General features: G+C 43.0%; 1 protein-coding gene across 1 annotated transcript in view; it reads left to right on the forward strand.

The window, feature by feature from the left end:
- ADARB2 (adenosine deaminase, RNA-specific, B2 (non-functional)) overlaps positions 1-21209 on the forward strand; it is a 114382-nt gene that overhangs the window by 91521 nt on the left and 1652 nt on the right. The window contains exons 6-9 of the mRNA XM_009325546.1: positions 1336-1504; positions 13424-13605; positions 19683-19861; positions 20850-20857. Of these exons, the coding sequence (XP_009323821.1) occupies positions 1336-1504; positions 13424-13605; positions 19683-19861; positions 20850-20857 (538 nt within the window). The remainder of the gene's footprint in view (positions 1-1335; positions 1505-13423; positions 13606-19682; positions 19862-20849; positions 20858-21209) is intronic.

The following is a 21209-nucleotide window of genomic DNA, read 5'->3' on the forward strand; positions in this document are numbered from 1 at the left end:
TTTAGATTGGATGTGAGGAAAAATTTCTTTACTGAAAGAGTGGTTAAACATTGGAACAGGCTGCCCAGGGAAGCGGTTGAGTCACCATCCCTGGACGTATTTAAAAGACGTGTAGATGAGGCACTTAGGGACATGGTTTAGTGGTCATGGTGGTGTTGGGTTGACGGTTGGACTCGATGATCTTAGAGGTCTTTTCCAACCTTAATGATTCTGTGATACTAAATACAGGCAAAAGCTGTCTGTAGAAGCAGCGCTCCTTTTCCTTGAAAGCAAAGGCCATCATGTACCATTTTTCATTATTTTCCTTTGGGCTAAAGGGAAATTGTGAAAGGTCTGCTTCACAGAGAAGGTGGCCTCCAGTGAAACCCTCTGAGAGTAAGACAGTGAGCAGACCCAGAGGATTTCCTTGCTCCTACATTGCTGTTCTTTTACAACCAAAATATGCAGGGGTAAAGTAGCAGTATAAAGAGGGTAAGAGTGATTTTGATAATGAACTTCAGTTTTTCTCTTTTCATAAAAATGAAGGTGAAGTACTTTAGGAACGTCATTATCTTCTGCAGTTACTGCATATCTGCAGGACTCGGTTAAGCTCACTGCAGCACAGGACAAGTGCGTTAGCTGCTTGCCCTGTGCCACCCCAAAGGCAGCTGCCTTGCACTCAAATATATATCACTGAAGTGACAGATGGCAATTGCATAAAACATATCTGTATGACACAAAGCAGTAGCATACCTCACTTTAGGGAGATTATAGAGGGAATTCAAGCAATGAATAACTACCAAGTTTTGATTTGCTTCTGATCCAGGGTTTAAAACTTGAGCTTTTGAGAATTTTCAGTGAAATTTCATGATAACAAACTAGAACCTCAGTTCTGAAATTATTCAGAAAATGCCACTGAATATCACACTAGGGTATTGGACTGGATTGGGTCAGGCAGGTGAGTCTTTGATCACACGCATCGAACCAAGGTTTTCCAAATATCCCCCTGACACAGCTCAATCCTGTAAGCATGGAGTAAAAGCAAGAAATCATACTACTTCTTTAGAAAACACAGCACCTCTGTTCTTCTTAAATATGGAAGGGAATGGGTATGGGAACATGAGCTCAGCATGTGCTGTGTGAAAGTTTTGATTGATGTGAAAAGACAACCATGCTAGGAAGCACATACTTTGCTCCATTGTGCTGCTTTCTTGGGCTGTAATCTCATGTAATTTTGCATCCAATTTAAAGGACCTCCACAGGTGGTTCTGCAAATGCAAGCTATGGCATCAACACAGCCTCTCAGCTTCTTTCTAAAAACATTTAATTTTTGCCTCTCGTGTTTATTTTGCCCAGTGAACAGCAGCAAGCACATAGTGAGGAAATACCGTGGGCACCTCCGAACAAAGATTGAGTCTGGAGAAGGAACCATACCCGTCCGGTGTCACAACGCAGCTCAGACGTGGGATGGCGTGTTGCTGGGAGAGCAGCTCATCACCATGTCCTGTACAGACAAAATTGCCAGGTACTGTAGCACCCAATGTATATACATCGCAAAACTCTTTGCATGTGGAAATGAAGTTTGATACTACAGAGGACTACGGCTACTGGTGGGGAATAACTAGCAAGTGCTGACAAACCCTGCGGAAACAAAGACCTCCTTTGTATGCAAAAACAGACCATATATATAGGACAGAATGTAAATAGGACATTTTCCCAAATTCTCCATGGGTCGTTAGTTGCTTTTTACAGTGTGACAGAAATATAAACTGTCTTTGCAGCATTTTTGCCAATAGAATTTCAGTGTGCAAATAAAATACATCCACTCCGCTCTTATTGGATCATTTACCACAAAACTTGCAAACCGACCATCATGCAGATAAACTTAGCTCGTCTGCACCCTATTGGATAAAGTGCCCTAAAAGCTGCTAGGAATATTTCTACTATTTTGAATGTCATTGCAGAACTTCCGTGTCACAGCCCCCTCTGTGGCTTTCTGCTCTGTCCTGTAAATACAACATATATTTATGCAGAATAATTGCCATACAGTAAATATTTCATAATTATTCTATAGTGGCACATAAAATGTCAACACACTCACCATTCTCAATTTAGGGTGTTAACTACTAGCAAGTGATGGCTATCACAAACAGAAAACAAAGTGTGTGCGTTTGGATGCGTACTTATTACACTATTAGTATATATCTACTATACATGCATAAGTATACATGCATGTATACTTATGCTCATAATTATATATCTATTATGTGCATTAGCTATAGATGCAGCTCTACATGTAAAATACATTACATTATAGCTATAAAAATGCAAATGTTATGATCAAATTCTCTGCTGGAATATCATGCCTAAGAACTCAGTCAAATTACATCAGCCGAGAATTTGGCCCAATTATTAAAGGCCAATATAAGCATAATCTTTCAAAAAAGCATAAAGTTTTTGTTTAATGCAAATGGATAAATTCTGCTCTTAGCTTTAACCGGATGACCTACTGAAGTTAAATTAGTCTGTAGGCTTAGCAAAGCCTGGCATTTTGGCAGAAAAGTGTATGACTGAACCAGCAAATGGAAATACTGACAGACTCACAAAATCCACCCTCTGCTAAGTGTAGTCATCACAACTGTTGTGTTTGCATGAAGGATAAAGAGCAACTTCTGCTATAATGTTTTCATTTATTCATAAAGAGATAACAGAAAACCCAAACTGTTTTCAGTGGATCTCCCACACTGGTTTTAGATGCAGTTGGGTTTTCCAAATTCAAACTCATATGGACTCAAAAAAATAAACAAGTTTAAGTTCGAGAATGGAAATATTGCACTCTCTGTGGTTTTGAATGTCATAAATATCATTAAATATCAGCTTTGCAAACAGTGTTACATTTGCTATTGATGGGGATGTTGACTGTTATGCACAGTCTCAGAAGTTGGGTTTTCTCCAAGCACATCTGCTAAGCACTTTCAGTGAATCCTTTCCTTGTTGCCACATATCTAAACAGCATTAAAGTCTGTGAAGAAAAAAAGAATCTACTACAAATTTTTTCCAGGATAAAAAAAATCTTGCAGCTTTCATCTTTGATATTATTATTGCAATATTGTATGCATTACTGCAATTTTTATTATTTGTTTGCACTGTAACTCAAATGGGCATGGGATTTTCCTAGACAAAAAAAAAAAATCAGCAATTGTTATTCCCTGTTTTGAACAGCAAAGGTTTATTCCAACAGGGACAGTTAAAAGCTCTGAGACTGAGAAAAGGGGTGGAAAAAGCAACGTTTGTAGGAATGGTCGTAGTGTTGTGGCACTACAAATGCTTCAGAAGTTTGGTTATTTGTGTGTTGCATTGCACTGGAGAAATCTGCAAGACATTTTGCAGAGCAAACAGCCATGCATGCAATGATGGGTCCAGCTAAAGGGTTGCTGTGGTGAGAGCAGCACAAGCCTGTGCCAAAATCAGCAGCCAGTGCCTCAACTACAGGTCCCAAAAGCCACAGAGTTTCAGTAGTTTGATTTAGGGTTTTTTTATCTAACAGGGCAGCTCAGTCACTCCCAATCTATTTGGCCTATCCTATTGTATCTTCTTGACAAATTTCCTAACCTGTGTGTCTCCCAGTAGATCTGCTGGCAGCTGGCACAGGGAAGCTCCCCTCTGTCCCACCACAAAACATGACACTTCCAAGCACTATGGGCTCCTCGGTCAGGTTAAGAGCTCTGATGCAGGGGAAATTGGTAGAACAACTGCTGAATTAGCAGATGAAGAGAAAAGATCAAGTAAGCATGGAGATTCAGAAATCGATGAAGGTTTAGAGTTTCAAGGAAGAGGGAATGGTCGTTCCTAATAAAGGGGAAGGATAGAGATGGGAAATTATTATAGAAGAGGTTATTTGTGGGCAGCACCAGTAGTTACTGGTGCGGAGAGCTCCAGTAACTAGAACTGAGGGAAACCAGACGAGGGACCCGAACAGGGATTTTGAGGAGAAAAATTGAAAGTTAATAAGCAGAGAGCATGGAGTTGAATGTAAAAAAAAAAATTACCCTTTCACAAGGGAAACCAAGAAAGGCAAATGGAGTCCAGAGAGTTCTGGGGGCATCGCCATGGCATGTACCACGGTGAAGGGTCTGAAAGCTTCTGCAGAGAGTGCCCAAGGCTATGTAGAGATGTTCTCAGCCCTGGCTGCACTTGGAGGTCATGCCTTTCCCTTCCTTTCTCTCCCACGGTCACATTGTGAGACGTGGTTCTGCAATTTTATTTCCACCAGGCTCCTAATTACATATATTTGTGGCATGACTTCAGTTGGGTTCACAAGTTCTAGTTCAGGAATCACTGTGCTAGCGAAAACAAAGCACCAATACTGCAGGAAATGTTCACAACACCAAATCTTGCATGGCAGAAAATAAGAGGTCCCCTCAGAGCTGGCCACTGATGACAATGTTGCCGGAGATTTTTGGCTGCTATAAATGTTAGGTAAAGCTTGGCAAAGAGTGGTGAGAAGATATGGCATCTTCAATAAACTTTATCCCAAAATTCAGTTTACCACATTATATATGATCTAGGATCAATTTTTATCCTTCTTATCCTCACCTGTAAGAGGAAGAAATCAAAGGTTTCTTCATCTGACCTTTGTTTCACCACATATGGGGCTGTTTTCTGCCTTCTTCACCACTGCCCGTAGAAAGTACTGGCAGGAAAGGAGTTCAGTGGATGAGGAGATTTCTGTGTGAGGGCCCTTTCCCTGCTCCTGCCTCCACTGAAGAGATCAGTAGGTGGTTTCTGTGCCACACTTCAGACTCCAAATATTTGCTCTATCACATAGAGAGCAATGTCTGCAGGATGCAGGACTCTGGTTGCACATTATCTGGACTTGTCTCGCAATGAGAAAAAAAGATCTCCAAAGCTGAAATTCATGCTTGTATAAGCAAGATTTAACAAAAATCTGGCTTGTATACTTTGGATTTCATTGCTTGTAAAAGCCCCTCAGGAGCACTGGGCTATTAGAGAATGTTTCCTCTTGAGAACTTAGCCAGTAGCTGCTAAAATATACATCATTTTGCATTATTTGCAAAGGACATTGCTATCAGAATATCAAAGACCCAAGAACAGAGCTACTCAGAAAAGTGAATAATATTCTATAAATCATGTATCTAACGATTTATCTTCTTTCTTGCTCACAGGATAGCCATAAGGAGAGAGTGCTTTAATCAGATTTATTTGTGATTCAAAGGCATTTAGCAATTTTTATTACTGCCACCACAACTTTGAGAGAATTTGTTGCTTGGTATGCATTATTTGGGCTCTGTGGCTCTGTTGAGATTGCAGAATAAACAGCCTGGTATCATACCTATTCCCTTACTGAATTAAAGCACAAACACTTCTGGCATGAATACTCATGTTATTTGGCTCAGGCAGGGAATTACGAGGTGAAATTCTGCAACTGCATTATAAAGGAGGTCAGACTAGATCTTGGTGGTTCCTTCTGACTTTAAAAACCTATGCATTTATATGTGCAAATTTAAAGTTTGGGCTCTGTGAATCCCCAAATAACCCACCCTAAGAGAGTGTTAGCTTTTACACTCACAACTTCAGCGAGTCTCACAGTGCAGCTGAAGTGAGTTCAGCTTCTCAGTGCCATAGATTTTAGGACTAAATCACATTCTTTAGACCCAAAGTTCATTAGTTACATTAACACCTAAGAGTTTGACCTCCATTTTCCTCTGTAATATACACTGTACACACTTGTGAAGAAGCAGAAATATCATGACCAAAATAATTTTGAAAATTATCAACTGTTTGGGGAAAAATTTGTGTCATTTAACATTTTATTGACGCTAATCATAACCTATATTAAGACCTTTATGTCAGCGCAGACATCACAGCCCTAAGAGAATTTAGGCTTTTTGTGACAGCAAACCCACTCATACAATGGGCCAAATTAAACCTCTTTTCCTCTCTCTCTCTCACACTAAAGCTGGATGCGGGAGCAGCTCGTACCTTTGCTTATTAGGTCAGTGCAAGGTTAATGCTGCTGGTGGTGGAAGTCTCTGCAGTTGCTGTTCAGGAGCAGGCAAATGTTTGAAGGAAAATTGACATATGTACACACATATACACACAGGTATGCATACACACAGACACACAACACACACATTTAGGTAATAACAAGGATATCTCTGAAGTTCAGCACCTCTGTGAGGATCTAAATGCAATGACCAAATATTAGGAAGGTCCAGCACTAAATTCTATCTCAGATGCTCAGAAATGTTCACACCAGTGAGGACTGAGAGGCATTCAGGTTCCCACTGGCTGTGGGGGTGAGCTTTGCAAGCACCCATTTAGTGCCCTGGGGCCTCAGGGACACCGGCTCTCTGTTTGTGTCCCCTTCAGTGATATGGTCTTCAGCTGCTCAAAGCCAGCCCAGCACTGAGCCTCTCCACTCCCCTGCGCAACACTGCTGGCTTCCCACAGCACACAAAGTGTGTACGTGTGTGCCAGATTTGCAGGTGATAGTTCACATAATCAAATGCATGCATATATAAATAAGAATTTCCAAATGTCTCTACTGCTTATTCCTACAGCAGAAGAAATATGAAAGACTGAACTAAATATTAAATAACGATGCACTTCTCTTACTCAAGTCCCTCTGGATAGACTTCTAGGCAAAAGTCAGAGCCTGCCACAGAGTACGGAAACCTCCTTCCCTTCCATAAGGTTTGCCTTCTGATTCATGGAAAGCACTGTCTGAGCTTCAGGCCAGCCTCCTTCCACCATGGTTCATCCCCACCTTGCACACGGTTTGACAACACGTACCTCCTGTCCTCCCTTCTGTATAATGTTTCCTGCTCTGTGCTCTGAATTCACCAAGTTTATATACCTCATCACCAGCACCTGAGTCCCTTCTTCTTCCATGCAGAGAAACTGGAGAAATTATTTCTCCCAGCGTCAACCAATCCAAAATAGCAGGGCATTCCCCCCACCAAATAACTGCACAGGAAGGTTTAATGGTTGCCATTGGCTGTGGTTTGGCAGAGAATTGCAATAGTGCTGGGAGCACATGGAGGAGACCACCACAGTGCTCCACAACACAGCAGACCCATAGCATAAACAGGCTTTCCCAGGTCCTATGCCATCACATCACCTCCACTGCCATGCACATGCAAATTATTTTGAGGATCTTGATCCAAGCACTCAACACTAAAGTTTATTTAAAAAATCAGTTCTTCTCTAGGTGTCCCATTAGAGACTGAGTTGTGCAGTGCACTGCTCTTCCCCAAGACCCTCTTCCTTGATAGACCTTAGCAAGGGGACCGGAGACCTTAAGCCCTGGCCAGGGTAGAGCATGTTCATGCTCACTGGGTATCTAGCTGATGTATTTACTTCGGAGACGTGTCAGCTTTCTGTGCATCAAACTTGCATCTCCACACACTAATAGTGTATAGACATACTTGTAAATGCATGAGCTGTGACACTTGTTCCCTTTCAGAAGTGGGCAACTGCAGGTCCCCTTGCAGGGTGCAGGCTTGGGGAACGTACTTTGCAGGGTGCAGGATTTGGAGGGAACAATCCTCATAAACACTGTCTTTATACCTCAAATAAAAGCCAGAATTCAGAGTTTATTTTGTAAGCGCTGGCCTTAAAATTGTTTTCTTACTACTGCTTCTCAAAAGGTCACCTTTAAAAGACTCTGTATTTTCTTGTCATCAGGTTAATGGTCATCCATTTCCTTGTACTTCACAAAAACAGTGACATTAAGCCCAGAGGTCAAATAAGACCTTGAACATCTAAATTATACCTCACCTGTAAAATGACACAAACAATAACAAAGGACCTCCAAACTTTGCATTACAGCATTGACAGTCTATTCTTGTCCCATGGCTAAGGTTTGTGGATTATTTGGGCCCACAAGCTAGAGAATAGGAAGGAATCTCTATTCAGAATATGTTCAGAGTATTGCAAGGTGGTGTAGTCTTAAAGCACTGTTTCAGGATTTAGCAGTGGGAGTCTGAAGTAGCATTTTACAAGATGATTTGAGCACATTAAGCTGTATTTAAATGTAGCATATAAAAATGCAAGACTAAAAGTCAGTGTTAGGAATTGGCATTCGTAGATCTATTTTAGTGTTAGCCTGTCGACCAAAGCCATTGTTAACAGAAGCCTGAGCCTGACAAGGTAACTCTTAAGAAAAGGTACTTCAAAGGCTGCATATTAATGTAAATGAAAATCAATTAACACAGCCAGATCTTCAATTAGAGATGATTTGTGCACATAATTTGTAATTCTCTCTCTTAACCCCTTTCTGTGTGACTGAGATTTCAATTTCAATCTTTCACCACAAGGTATGTTCCAGAAAACATATATAAACCACCTGCTGTTAAAATACAGATCAAAAACTAATGCACTAGTTCCAGTTTCCAAACCAATAATAGCTAAATGGTCATATAAATAGGAACACCACAGGTGTTCTGCTGAGCACAGGCCACCATGAACAACAATTTATATTGTGCAAAGCATAGTTGGAAATATTGGTAATAGAAACTGTGGTACACGAGGTTAACAACACACCAAGCGGGTAAGACTTAAAGCTCTTAATAATGACCAAAAAAAAAGTCTTTTATAAAAAACCTTAACAAAACAAGCTTTGAAATTCATCAGCAGTGCTTTTCAATGGACGAGGTTTCCAAAGGTGCCATGGAGACACTTCAGTCTCACCGAGCTTCAATGGCAGGTGGACACAGTTCCCTGAGAAGTTTTGAAGCATCGTGTGAATTTCTCCACATCTCAGTTTCGAAGGGTTTCGAGGGCAGGAGCGTGTCAGCATTCGGCTTAGAGTAATGCTACGTGCAGACTAATGCTGGAAATACTCAGCGAAGGGGGTCCAGGTGTCACACCACATCTCAGCAATGGGCGAGGAGCCACGTGCTGACCTGAGCGAGGCTGCAGCCCTTTGCAGCCCCGCAGGTTTGTCCCCAAGCCCCTTCCTCAGTATTTTTATCATCCATATTTCAGTTGGTCCTGGGGAGGGGCCGCGGCCATCTCGCGTGGTTGAGGTGATCCTACAGGTGTGGAGGCTGCGATGTGGTTATGACTTGGGGACACATTTCCCTGCACACCTCACACACCTTGCCAGTGGTCCCAGGCTGCCAGGAGCATGGGAGCTGCGTGGGGGCTCTGCGGAGGCTTGCCCACAGCCTGCCCTGCGTCTGGCGCCAGGGGAGCACAGCGTCTAAGTAAAGAAAGGCTGTCTGCCCTGGGATGCCTCCCAGCTCAACGCTGGCATTTCCATGATTGACAAACAGGCAAAAATATATTTATTCAAGGATTATCTATATTGAAAACTGGACGCAGGATTTTGTCTCTGTAAACAGTGCAGTAATATCTGCTGTTTGAACAAAAGGAAGGGTATACTTTCCTTCCATTTAAAGCACCAAAAGCTCCCATATTTAAGTCAAAAGGGGAAACATTTGGTTTTATTGATCCCGCTTGCTGAAGATTTGGGGTTTTTTAAATAAGATCTGTGACTAAGGGAGCAGTGGGTTGATTTTCACTTTATTGGAAGGGTTATTACAAAGTGCACAGCATAGAAGTTATTAGAGATGCATGCTCTCGAAAACAGCCCTTAAAATCTTGCACAATTAGGAAAATTCAGAATGATCCAGCATATTTCCTCATAGCGAGAAAAGTCACTTTGATATATTGAGGACCCAAAATGTAACACTGCATTGCTCTGAATAATAATTTTATTTTGAAAAGCTACATTTGAAGAGAGCGCTTTGTTACAGATGGGAACACAGCTACTTTCATGGACTTAAATTAGGCTACAGAGAAATAGCTCCTTCAGAAATGAACACCCTTATTGATAGTTTCACTGTTGCTCAGACAGGTCTCTCCCTATCCTCCACCTACAAATAATCCCATAGATGTTGAGATATCAAAGGACTGAGTCAGTACATTAGCCACGTGTGTTGGTCAAGGGATGAACAACACACAGGATAAAAGACCTTCCCCCAAATATTTGTCAGTTAAATCTATTGTTTATGCAAAATACTGAACTGGCTGCCCTCCAAGGTAGGTCTTTTTATCCACAGAGCAGAAGCAGAATGAGTAAATGAAAATTTCCCCCATCATTGATGTGCTTTTACTGTGCTCTGAAGGACAAGAGCAGCAGCACAAGGGTCTCATTCTGGCTAGCTCAGCACAGGACCCCTCTTTTCCTAGGACTTAGTGGGACTCATGCATCTGCTCGGGTCTGCTTTCCAGAATGAGACAACTGGCCAAACACTTTGCCAAACCTGGACTAGACTTGAAAGCAAAGTTCCTTCCCTGTTTTTTCGTCCCTCTTCTCTGAATGGATGCTGCCAAAACAGTGCTGTGTCAAACTGGGAAGTGGCCAGTGTACAGGTGGCAGTGCCATCACCCTCATCCCATTTCACCACCACCACGGTGGACACCAGCCTTGGCATTGCTCAAGGAGACCCTGCAGACAGTCCCCACTGAATATTGCCTTCTTGGTGTCAGCACCTTTTCTGATTTCTCTGTCCTTCCTACCATAGGATGCTGTCTGGTTCTGGGACAGTCTCTTTTTACACCACCTTCTACCCGTCAGGCACGGCTTGCTCTCACACCCTGTATTCTTTGTTATGTTTCTTCTCCCTTGTTTTTTTTGGTCTGGCCTCTTCGACCAATTTGTCTTGTAGCTACTTATACCTTGAAGTCAAAACACACCGTGGCTGATACACAAGTTTCATTGCCCCCTACACCTACCTGGGTCTTCTTTCGGGATGGGAAAACAGGGTTGTCTCAAGGAACAACTATTGTATCCAGAAGCCGTGGACTGTAGCTCTGCCTCCGAATAATAGAGCAGACTTCAGCAAATCATACTGCCTTTCTCCCTTGATTCCCCAGGGTGTATAAAAATGGGGTTTTACCTCTCAGCAGCACCTCTCATAATAAATTGTGAGAATTTATTAATGTTTATGAAATGCTTTTAATACATAAAGGATGACCTGATCATGCCTATACTTTAATTTCCAATAATGTAATTCCATTGACATCCGAATCCTTTTTTACACTAGGATGAACATGTTTCGAATGAGGCAGAGAAATATATCTAAAGAAAAGGCAGGTTCCTTGCAAAGAATTTAAATTAAATAATAATTATTACCTTGTAATTTATGATCTGAACACAATCCCCTATTTTGGTAAATAAAGCTCAGATGATTTCTTGTGATGTGCATATTGCTAAAATTCAAATATTGTTGAACATATGTTGTTTTTCTGTTTAGCTGCTTTTTTCTCTCCTTCAATTAAATACACAAGGGTTTTTTTAAGGAAATGTCAAATGTTGAAAACAACACTGATATCTTACAAGTTTCCATCTGGACAAAGATGTCACTGTCTAATTTTTTTACTTGCCTTAGAAGCTGGTCAGAGGCATAGTACTGTCAGCTGAACTCAATTCTATTTCTTAAGCCTGCATTATTAATTTTGCATCATGATAAGATATTTACTCAAAAAGGCAGCTAGTTCTTTCCTTTGAAAGTGATGTTATTTGCAGGAATGACCACACTTTTTTTTTCCCCAAATGAAGTTATGCAAATCTGATCTACTAAAGTAAATGTTTCATAAAACCAATGACTGTTTAAATTGTGGGACTAAATTGTTTGTATATAAATATTACCTTTTATATTCCATTTGAGTTTTATGTAGATGAACACATTACTTTAATGACCTGCATTTACAGAGGGAGACAGGGAGAGTCTGACTCCGAAATCCTCAGCAGCCAGATGGCTGCCTTTTCTTGCATGAGATTAAAAGATGTTTCTCATTCACAGCCCTGCTTCGGAGGCAAATTAATATAGCCAGCTAAATTGCTTGTGTTTTTGGAATAAAATTTAAAGAGAACTTTTTAAAGCAATTGGTGTCACAGGTTCCTAGAGCAGATTGCTCTCCAGGTACAGCATGCTGGTTTTAAACATTCAGTAATTAATGGAAAGTATTCTGTGTTAATTGACTGCTTCAGGAAAGGGAAATGTAATGACTCCTTATTAATCATGAAAAGAGACATACAGCATGGAGGCACTGCAATAATTGCACTAACGGTTGAGAAATGTTAATTAATGAAAAGAACAATGATGTAAGAAATTAGCTACATAATGCTTGCTGCTGATGGAGGTTGTGCTTTAAACACATTATTTAGCATGGCAGCCACTGGATGTTGCCTTAAATAGCAGGCACCTCTTACCCTTTCCTTCAGTCAGCTACGGAGTTCCAAATGTTGCCGGTGTTTTGGTTTTTAATGAGCCAAAAGACACTCTCCAAAACTACATTTTCTGAAGTGTTTTCAGTTTGAACTCCTGAACTCAAAACTATTCAAACAGATTGACAGCATTCGACTTATATAAAAATATTATCAAGTGTAAGAAAGCATGTTAGTGTTTGTGTGGTGGGGAAGAACTTCTTGTTAGATGGGCTGAGCTAAATAGGTTTGCCAAGAAGATAGCTGCATCATTACTTCTTTCCCCTTTTTAATTTTTCCACTTTTTAATGAATTACCTGTCCCCTGAAGAATTTAGAGTGAGCATCCTGCCATATTTGTGCCTAGCGTGATGTAAAAATTCATTGAATATGAAAATGCAGAACAGGTCTGGCAACTAATCCAACAGCAGTAGTATGGAGTTCACAGTCATTAACAGATTGAAGGCCCCAAGGTTTCCACCATCACTCTATTGCACCTTTAAGACAGCAATAGGGTGAGACATATCGATCGCTCTGAACACTTTAGAGTAGGTCAAACTATTGGTTACAAATAAATTGCCTAAAAGTGTAAGTCTTCGGGACCAGGATTTGATTCTTATGGATGTCTTCATACCTGCATGATCATTTGTGCAAGGAAATATCAGCCTGTGAGGCTTTCAAAAATTATTGACAACAATTTTGTGGGAATTTTGGCCACCCGATTCATGTGTTACCTTGGCTGCATAGCTAGGGGATGGTAGTAACGTACGACAAAGGGTAAATAAAGGTAGAATAACAAAAGCACTCATTTTAGCTCTACCATTGCAAGCGTAAAATTATAGATACAGAAAAAAATTTGAATTCTGCTAAAGACATGCTAAATGAACGTTCATCAAACACAAAATGCTTTTATGAAGAATAGCTCTCAACAGGAGGCCTCTGTTTGCAATAACGCAAGACAGAAATACGTCCCTTAAGTCAGTGGCGTCACAGAAATCTAAAACCATCGTAGAGGGGGAGTCAGTCCACAGGTATATAATAATCCAACAGTGCAGTGCTTCATGCATCATAGGACAGGGACAGGAATAGTTTCTTCTCTCATCTCTCCAACCCACGTGCTGGCCTTTGTTGATTTTCCCAGGGCAGCTCTCCTGTGGCCATTCCTCCACCCATGTGTTTTATTGCTCCTGAATTTCTTTTCCAGATGGAACATCCTTGGGCTCCAAGGGGCTCTCCTCAGCTCCTTCATCGAACCCATGTACTTACACAGCATCATTGTGGGAAGCCTCTATCACACTGGTCACCTTTCCCGGGTAATGAGCCATAGAATAGAAGACATTGGTCAGCTGCCAGCTTCATACCGGCGCAATCAGCTGCTTCTCAGTGGTAAGCAAACACCTGCCTGCAAGACAAATGATCCCCTCTCCCATCACTAATTGTGCTGGTCACCAGCAGGAAAGTTTACTTGTAAGTAAAACATTAGCTCATGCCTTCTTTTTTTCCTGCAGAGTATGAATTTGTAGAATGAAGAAACTGATGCATTTAAATCCAGTTCCTTTTTCATATGCAGTGACCACAAAAAAGTGGATATAAGCTGACTAGGAAAACAAACACTGTACAAATGATGCTCAAAGTGGAAAAAAGTGTATGACTAAGTAAAAGATTTCTAAAAATCAGGGAGGAAATTTTCAGTAAATTTTAGGTTTAACTCTTTCCGGTCCCAGTCTCCCTCACCCAGTGAACACATGAATGCGGGGAGTCAGGAGAACCAGCCCTCGCATCTCTGGCTCCGTGCATGCAGCCCCACCACCAGTGCCCCTTACTTGGAGCCCCTGCTCCTTCACCACTTGCTAGCCATCACGTTTGGAGCAGATGGCCATAAGGAAAGGGCTGTTGATTCATGCCTGAGACCCTGCCTGCTCAGCAGACCTCAGGGAGGCATTGCTGCTGTCCAGGGAGGCATTGTTGATGTCCGATGAGGCTGCTGCCTGTCATATGAGCATCTCCATGGTTTCCAGCTGTCTTTTGGGCTACTCTCACTGCCACAACTTCTCCTTCCCAGCCCCTGTCCCTAGCCCAGGTCTCTGGTCCTTTCTTCTCCATCCCCCTGACTCCCACTTCCTTAACCCCCAGCCAGGCAGCAGCTGTCCAGCCTCATCCCAGCAAAATCCCACAAAGTCTTGAGTGCCTTCAGATCCTCATGAGGCATGTGAGTGCTAAGGGCCACCAGTTCTGCACAGGATTAGACCCTTATTTTACTCTTAGACTCTGATAATTGTTCTTCAGGAGGATTCCCTAAGAACCAATACGATGTCAGGGTTACAGAGTTGGGAGGTCAGGATGCTTTAGTGGAGTACACCATTGCCTTTCAAAGTCCTCTAGGTTCCTCAGTCAGGAGAGTGCTGTTTTATCCCTTATCTATTTCATGGTCTTTTTTTTTCTTTTTTAAAGTGTCCTTGTGACAAAATTAGTTTGGCTGAGGCAGAAGTGATAGTTTAGCCACTGGGGAAATTCTCAGGTTCTGTGTGGTTTAGTACATCTGGCAAGCGTAATGTGCATGTACGTGTTATGAGGTGAGTAGGTCAAAAGGCTTATCCTTATTTGAACAGCTTATCTCCATTTTTTAACTCTTCAGTGCAGCTAGCCAAAGACTGTGCAATGCAAGTATGCAGGAAACTGCTCCACACTCCTCCTCCACCCTATGTCCCCTCCTGTCGCTCTTGCCCTGGTCCAGCATGGGCATAACTCAGGCCCCTCTTCCTTCCCATGCCACATCATGGGATGGAGGAGAGGACTCGCAGCTGGTCAGGAAAAACCTTCCCATTTCCCGAACCTGGCTGTTATTTTGGCAACACCCCCCCCCGTCTGCCAGAAGCCTCTGCATCTCCCGCTGGGGAAGTTGATCTCATCTTGTGCCAGCCCTAACTCATTATAAGTCCACCCATACATTAAGATCAAAATCACACCCACTTTCACTGTGTCTGCAGGACATACAGGGAAACCCACTTGAACTATTGAAGGACTGAAAACACAATAAGTAATTTAATAAGAGATTTAACCACAGAACAGCTATTGCTTTGCTGGGTTGGCCTTGCGGAGTAAAAGTAATGGCTCATACTTGGCCCAAGTGTGTATTTATGTCCAAGAGTCACTGCCAGAGACTTCAAGGGAGTTAGAAATGCATCAGAGGGGCCCTTGTGTCACTTTAAATATCTGCATGTTTCATGGCTGGCTTCCTCCTTCCCAGAAACTTCTGTTTGGAAAAGCTTTCACTTTGCTTTCGGTTGTGTTTGTGGGTTTTCTTCAGCCCAGGAGAAGCAGTGGGAGGAATCTGTCTTTCTGTGTCTACACTGTTTTTGTCTCCAAAGCCATTATTTGTAATCTTCCCTCCCTACAAATCCCAGGGAGCCAATATTGCTTAAAACTTACATTGCTGAGGCTTGTGCTGCATTTCTCTTACCTGGAAAACTGTGCCGACAGCATATCCAATGACTAAGGAGATGGGCACCTAGCAAAAGCCATACTGAATGCATTACAGACCAAACCTCAGCAATCTCAGCCAGGCAACTCCACCTCCCACGCTCGTCTCGGAGATCAGGCCAGCCAGGGATTTCAAATTGCAGGAGTCCTTCAATTATAAGGTTGCCAATTATTTTGTCACTTGATCATAGCAGTACAAACATTTCAATGGAGAGGAGAGTCACGGTGTGTAATGAGATATCCTGAGATAACTCCTTGGCTCCACAGAAAAATAATCAGTCAGGTTTTCCACTCACACCAGTCCCAGCCAGATGGAAATCCACTCATTCACTGGGATTACTTCTGGGTGTATTTTTTAGAAGAAAGAAAAGCCCTGTGTCATTTTTATTTTCTGTTCTTTTAAGATTGAGGCCGTTCTAAAGGGTATCCTGAAGAGGCATGAGGTTTTGCTAGGAAAGAGAGGAGAATGAGAACAGATTTCAGTTCATATCCCACAATACTCAAGTTCATATTATTTGTACAAAGACTTTTCCTTCCAGTTTCTATGATCTCCTATTTTAGTCTTTTTTGTGTTGGATTTAAGGAGGATGTTTTACATAAAGGAGAGAAAATGATCTAGATTATTTGGGTGTTACCTTTCAAATAAAATCAGAACAATTTGAAAAACAAAAAGGAAAACAAGAAAAAAGTGTTTAAAAAGATCAAAAACAACAATCAGAGAATATATCTAGGCTCTATATTTGCATCTGTCATGAGTCTCATGGTTTTTTCTTTAAAGCCTATTCTCTTGCTTTTGGAAAATGATGTGAAAATATCTTCTACTTACTAAATACATGTACTTATATATGACAGTTGGGAAGAGAAAGCATGAAAGCTAAACCAGCACAGAGGTTTTTCCAGACACTGGGGCAAGCTCCCGGCTTTCACAGTAGTCCACCGAGAGCAGAGGCATGTCCCAGGCTGAGCAGGGGTGTACAGCCCCCATCTGATGGGCACCCACAGCCTGCTCTGTCCTCCATGCAACCTTTTCTTCTTTTCCTCTGGTCAGTGTTTTCACAACATTTTTATTTATTTAGTGGCCTGTGGCAACTTTGCACAACAGGGTGTTTGCTATTGTGCTTTTGGCACTCAAGTCCTCTAAGCTTTTGGGTGCTATCTCGACAGAGAATGGTGCATGGTGTCAAACAGCTTATTTTGATCTGTTTGCATCTTGTTCTGTACAGAGGCGTTTGAATAGCGCCAGAGAGCTATCTGATTTTCAAGCGCTCAGTTTATATCCTGTTGCCTATGTGAACTGGAGTTTTAGATGCAGACTGATCTGTTATCTCAGGGGGGAAAAAAATTGAAAGAGGTATTAATATGACATGAATGTGTTTACAAATCCTGGGTGAGGTTATGACTTAGCGGTAATTCTTTTCTACACACAGTAGCGAGTCAGTCCCAGTGACTGAGATGATTTCTGCAATTCCAGCTTTGCCACAGATACAAAGTGGTTGTGCCATATAATTTTTTCCCTTCAATGGCCACCTTTCTCTCTCTGTGTGTGCTCAGTCCCATCTGGCTCTTGTGGCTCCCTCCCAGGGCAGAGGGGACCACACTGGAAGGAGCAGAGGGAGCATGTCCCTCACCAACATTGCTTCCCATGATGCTGAGAGGCCCCAGGCAGGAGGCTGGAGCTGGCTGCAGAGGCAGCATCTCTGCCATGGATGACCCTGCATAGCCTTCCATCTCTCCCTGGTCTCACTCAGGGGCCTACCAAGCTCAGCATGTTTAAATGCAGCAATGGATGCCGGGTTCCCACCAGCCCCCATCTCCTCCTGTTCTGCCTGAGATCAGCAGATGCTTATGACGTGCAAGAAGGAACACTTTGGAAAGGACGGGCTTTGATCTCTCTTCTTTAATCTTCTCCTCTCTGAACAGCCCGTATCAGTACTTCTCCCTCTCTGCAGAAGTTCTTTGAAACCCTTCAGTGAAAAACGCAAAGGACCGTTCTCTGTTGCCGTCCACCCAGGAGCAATGAAAGCGGGTCCCCATCAAGCTGTGCAAACCACGAGCTGTTGCTGGAGCTGCTGCATGCAGGGGTTCCGGTGGCAGCTGCCATTTGGAAACAGAGATCCAGCCCTGGCACTGGCCTGTGCCGAGGCAGCCGTGCCAAGAAGCCCCAGCCCCACCACCAGCATGGTCCCCACCTGCCTGCTCACCACAGTGGTTTTTGTTGTCCAGGTTTGCAGGCTAGTGGCCACACAGCAAATTAGTAGAGAGGAACTCAACAGCTGGATCCAGACACATCATCCAATGCCCATGTTTTCCAAAATATTCAAACTGCTTCAGGTCACTCTGTCTTTTCCAGCCTTGGAAGCTCCCAGTGTTCATTCTTTGCTCCCAAAAGTACTGATGAGCAGGGCAAGGCAGAGCTCACTTGGTTACATTTATCCTGTTCTGGAAAATAAACCAAACAATTTCTTTATTCCTCTTATTTCTTTGCAAAGACCCTTCCCTGGTTTCAGGTACAAGAAATAAGAAAGCAACAGGAGTCATGAAAAGGTTGAACTACACTAAATGGTTAAAAAGAGACAGGAATTTACCTGATTAAAAATAACTCTTTCCAATGTAAACACCCATACCTGACCTTGAAGCCCTGATCTGCATTTAGAGCCAAGGGAGGTCTCACCCATAGAATCATAGAATCATAGAATCACAGAATAGTTTGGGTTGGAAGGGACCTCTAAAGGTCATCTAATCCAAGCCCTCTGCCGTGGGCAGGGACATCTTCAACTACATCAGGTTGCTCAGAGCCCCGTCCAACCTGACCTGGAATGTTTCCAGGGATGGGGTATCCACCACCTCTCCGGGAAACCTGTGCCAGTGCTTCACCACCCTCAGCGTAAAAAATTTCTTCCTTTTATCTAGTCTAAATCTACCCTCCTTTAGTTTAAAGCCATTCCCCCTTGTCCTGTTGCAACAGGCCCTGCTAAAAAGTCTGCCCCCATTTTTTTTAGAAGCCCCCTTTAAGTACTGCTAGGCTGCAAGAAGGTCTCCCTGAAGCCTTCTCTTCTCTAGGCTGAACAACCCCAACTCAGCCTTTCTTCATAGGAGAGGTGTTCCATCCCTCTGATCATTTTTGTGACCCTCCTCTGGACCCGCTCCAACAGGTCCATGTCTTTCCATGTAGGCAGTGGACTCCAGTATGCGATTCAGATGTCCAAAACTGCCCATGTGAATGACACAAATGTCATGCAGTCACACCAGATGACCAAAAACATCTTCATTGTAGCCGTCTAAAATTAAATAAGATGCATTCCACTTAAAGATATCCAAAATATTGTCATTAGGACACTAACTAGCTCTTGAAGAGACTGTTGCACCCGTACAGGGTAGGAATCTTGCAGGCAGACACAAGGTGGGGAGCAAGAGTTTTCTGTGTAGTTCTGTGATGTCCACAAGACCATTATTAACTTGGATCTAATAAGCTCTCTGTAATGATGAAATCTGTGTTTTGTATTTTCTTATCCCCCATTTGTACCCCCTACAATCCAGAGTTCCTGTCACAGCAAAGGCCCCCACAGTTAATAACAGATAAATATGCTGGACCATGGAAAGCTCACCTGGAGGAACTCATGGCAAAAGCACTTTGCTGCTCAGTTCCTTTTAAAGACCAGTTATCCCATTAAAGCCCTTCTGAAAGATTTCACTCAGCAACCATAACACTGCTGTCAAGACCACACGCTACAATCTAATGGCTTTCCTTAGGCTACAAAAAGTTTGCCTGCAAGGTGGAAAAAGATCTACAGGAATTGCTAAATTATTCTCTCTAAGGTACTCGGACTGGCAACATTTAACTGATGGTGACAACAGCATGTGCAGTGCACAATATCAGTGTGTTCACTCAAGGAGGTCTCATGTGCCACAAGGACCCACCACATGTTAGCAGCCTCTGAAGGTTTTGAGCACTGGATGTTACTGGTGTCCTTCTCTCCTGCCAGGAGTTAGCCACGCTGATGCTCGGCAGCCCGGAAAATCTCCCAGCTTCAGTGTGAACTGGATTGTGGGGAACACCGACCTGGAGGTTATCAACGCCACGACAGGGAAGAGGACCTGCGGGAGTCCCTCACGGCTCTGCAAGCACATGTTCTTCACTCGGTGGGCAAAGCTTCATGGCAAGGTAGGTCTGATGCACTGACAGGACACTGCTACCAGCCCTAGGTGGGCTAGTCCTTACCCCAGAGTCAACCCTGTTTTAGCAATCTCATGATGAAGCTGCAGCCTCCACAAGTGTCCTGTGTCCCTTCTGGTAGGGCCTGGGAGATGATCAGGAGCCGAGAGCCTGTGGGGTCAGCTATGGGAGCTTAGAGTCCAGAGAAAGCCAAGGGCAGAAACCCAGGCGGGTTTGGAGGGGAGACGGGTGTTCTGGCTGTCCTTGGTGATGGAGCCATGCTCGGATGAGCAGTCAAAAGCCAAGAGAGAGTTGAGTGTCCATACAAGCACAACTGGGTAATTTTTTATGCATCTCACCCCAAGTATCCATTTGACTCTAAGGGAAGTATCAACTCACTAAGTCTTAGAGGCCTGAGGGAAGTACTTCTTACAGCCTTGGAGGCATCTAACTCACTTCATTGTTCCATAGGGGTTTAGAGTGCCAACATAAACCGCTCCCAATCTCATACAAGTTAGCTGACTAAAGCAGGTGCTATGGATTGTCCACTCCCCTTCTCTTCCTCACTCTCCCAGATATGTTGATAAATCCATACAACGATACAGCTGCTCCTCACAGGGCGAGTGGCCAGGTGCTGAAGGCTCTTCAATTTCATTACACTCAGCAGCAGTACAATTTAATGGCATTAAAATTACAGGTTGTATTTAATTAAAATGGCCACCACCCCTTGACAGCTCTTCTCTCTCTAGGGAAAATGGCCATGGCCTCCCCTTATTTGAAATGGCACTGAAGTCAACCTGCCTTTGTGCTTCACTTTACTTGGTGAAGTACTTTTGATGGCCAAAAACTACAGAGTGGAACCTAGGGATGTAGGACATACAGGAAGAAGCTTGGTGTGGAATAAGGAAATTTTCCTCCCATTATTCCTGGTTCTGGAGTCACCATTTCTCCTCTTGTCTGACCCTTCAAGGAGGTGCTGGGTGACAGAAGGACACAGATACCAAGGTGGTGAGCCTGACCCCACCACTTCCAGGAGGAGCAGCAGGGAAGATGCAAAGTGTCTTTTCAGCCCACCTACTTTCACTGCTAGAATATTAATTTGCTATAAGGAGTCTTGTCAAGAATTGTCCTGCAGTCCGTGTAGAGTGGGAGAAGACAAGGACAAGAAAAATTATTTTCTTAAGTGCCAAAACCTTTTTACTATTGGGAAATGAGTGGAAAAGAACAAGGCAGAGTGATGGCAGGGAAGTCTGGAGCCACTTCCACCAAATAAGTCATTCAGGAAGGCAAAGGGACAGGCAAGTGGGGAGGTATGAGGACAAGCCCAAAGGCATTGTTCTGCTCTGCAGGAGACCCC

The sequence above is a fragment of the Pygoscelis adeliae genome, unplaced genomic scaffold (genome assembly GCF_000699105.1).
Source record: "Pygoscelis adeliae isolate BGI_AS28 unplaced genomic scaffold, ASM69910v1 Scaffold175, whole genome shotgun sequence".
Lineage (NCBI taxonomy): Eukaryota > Metazoa > Chordata > Aves > Sphenisciformes > Spheniscidae > Pygoscelis > Pygoscelis adeliae.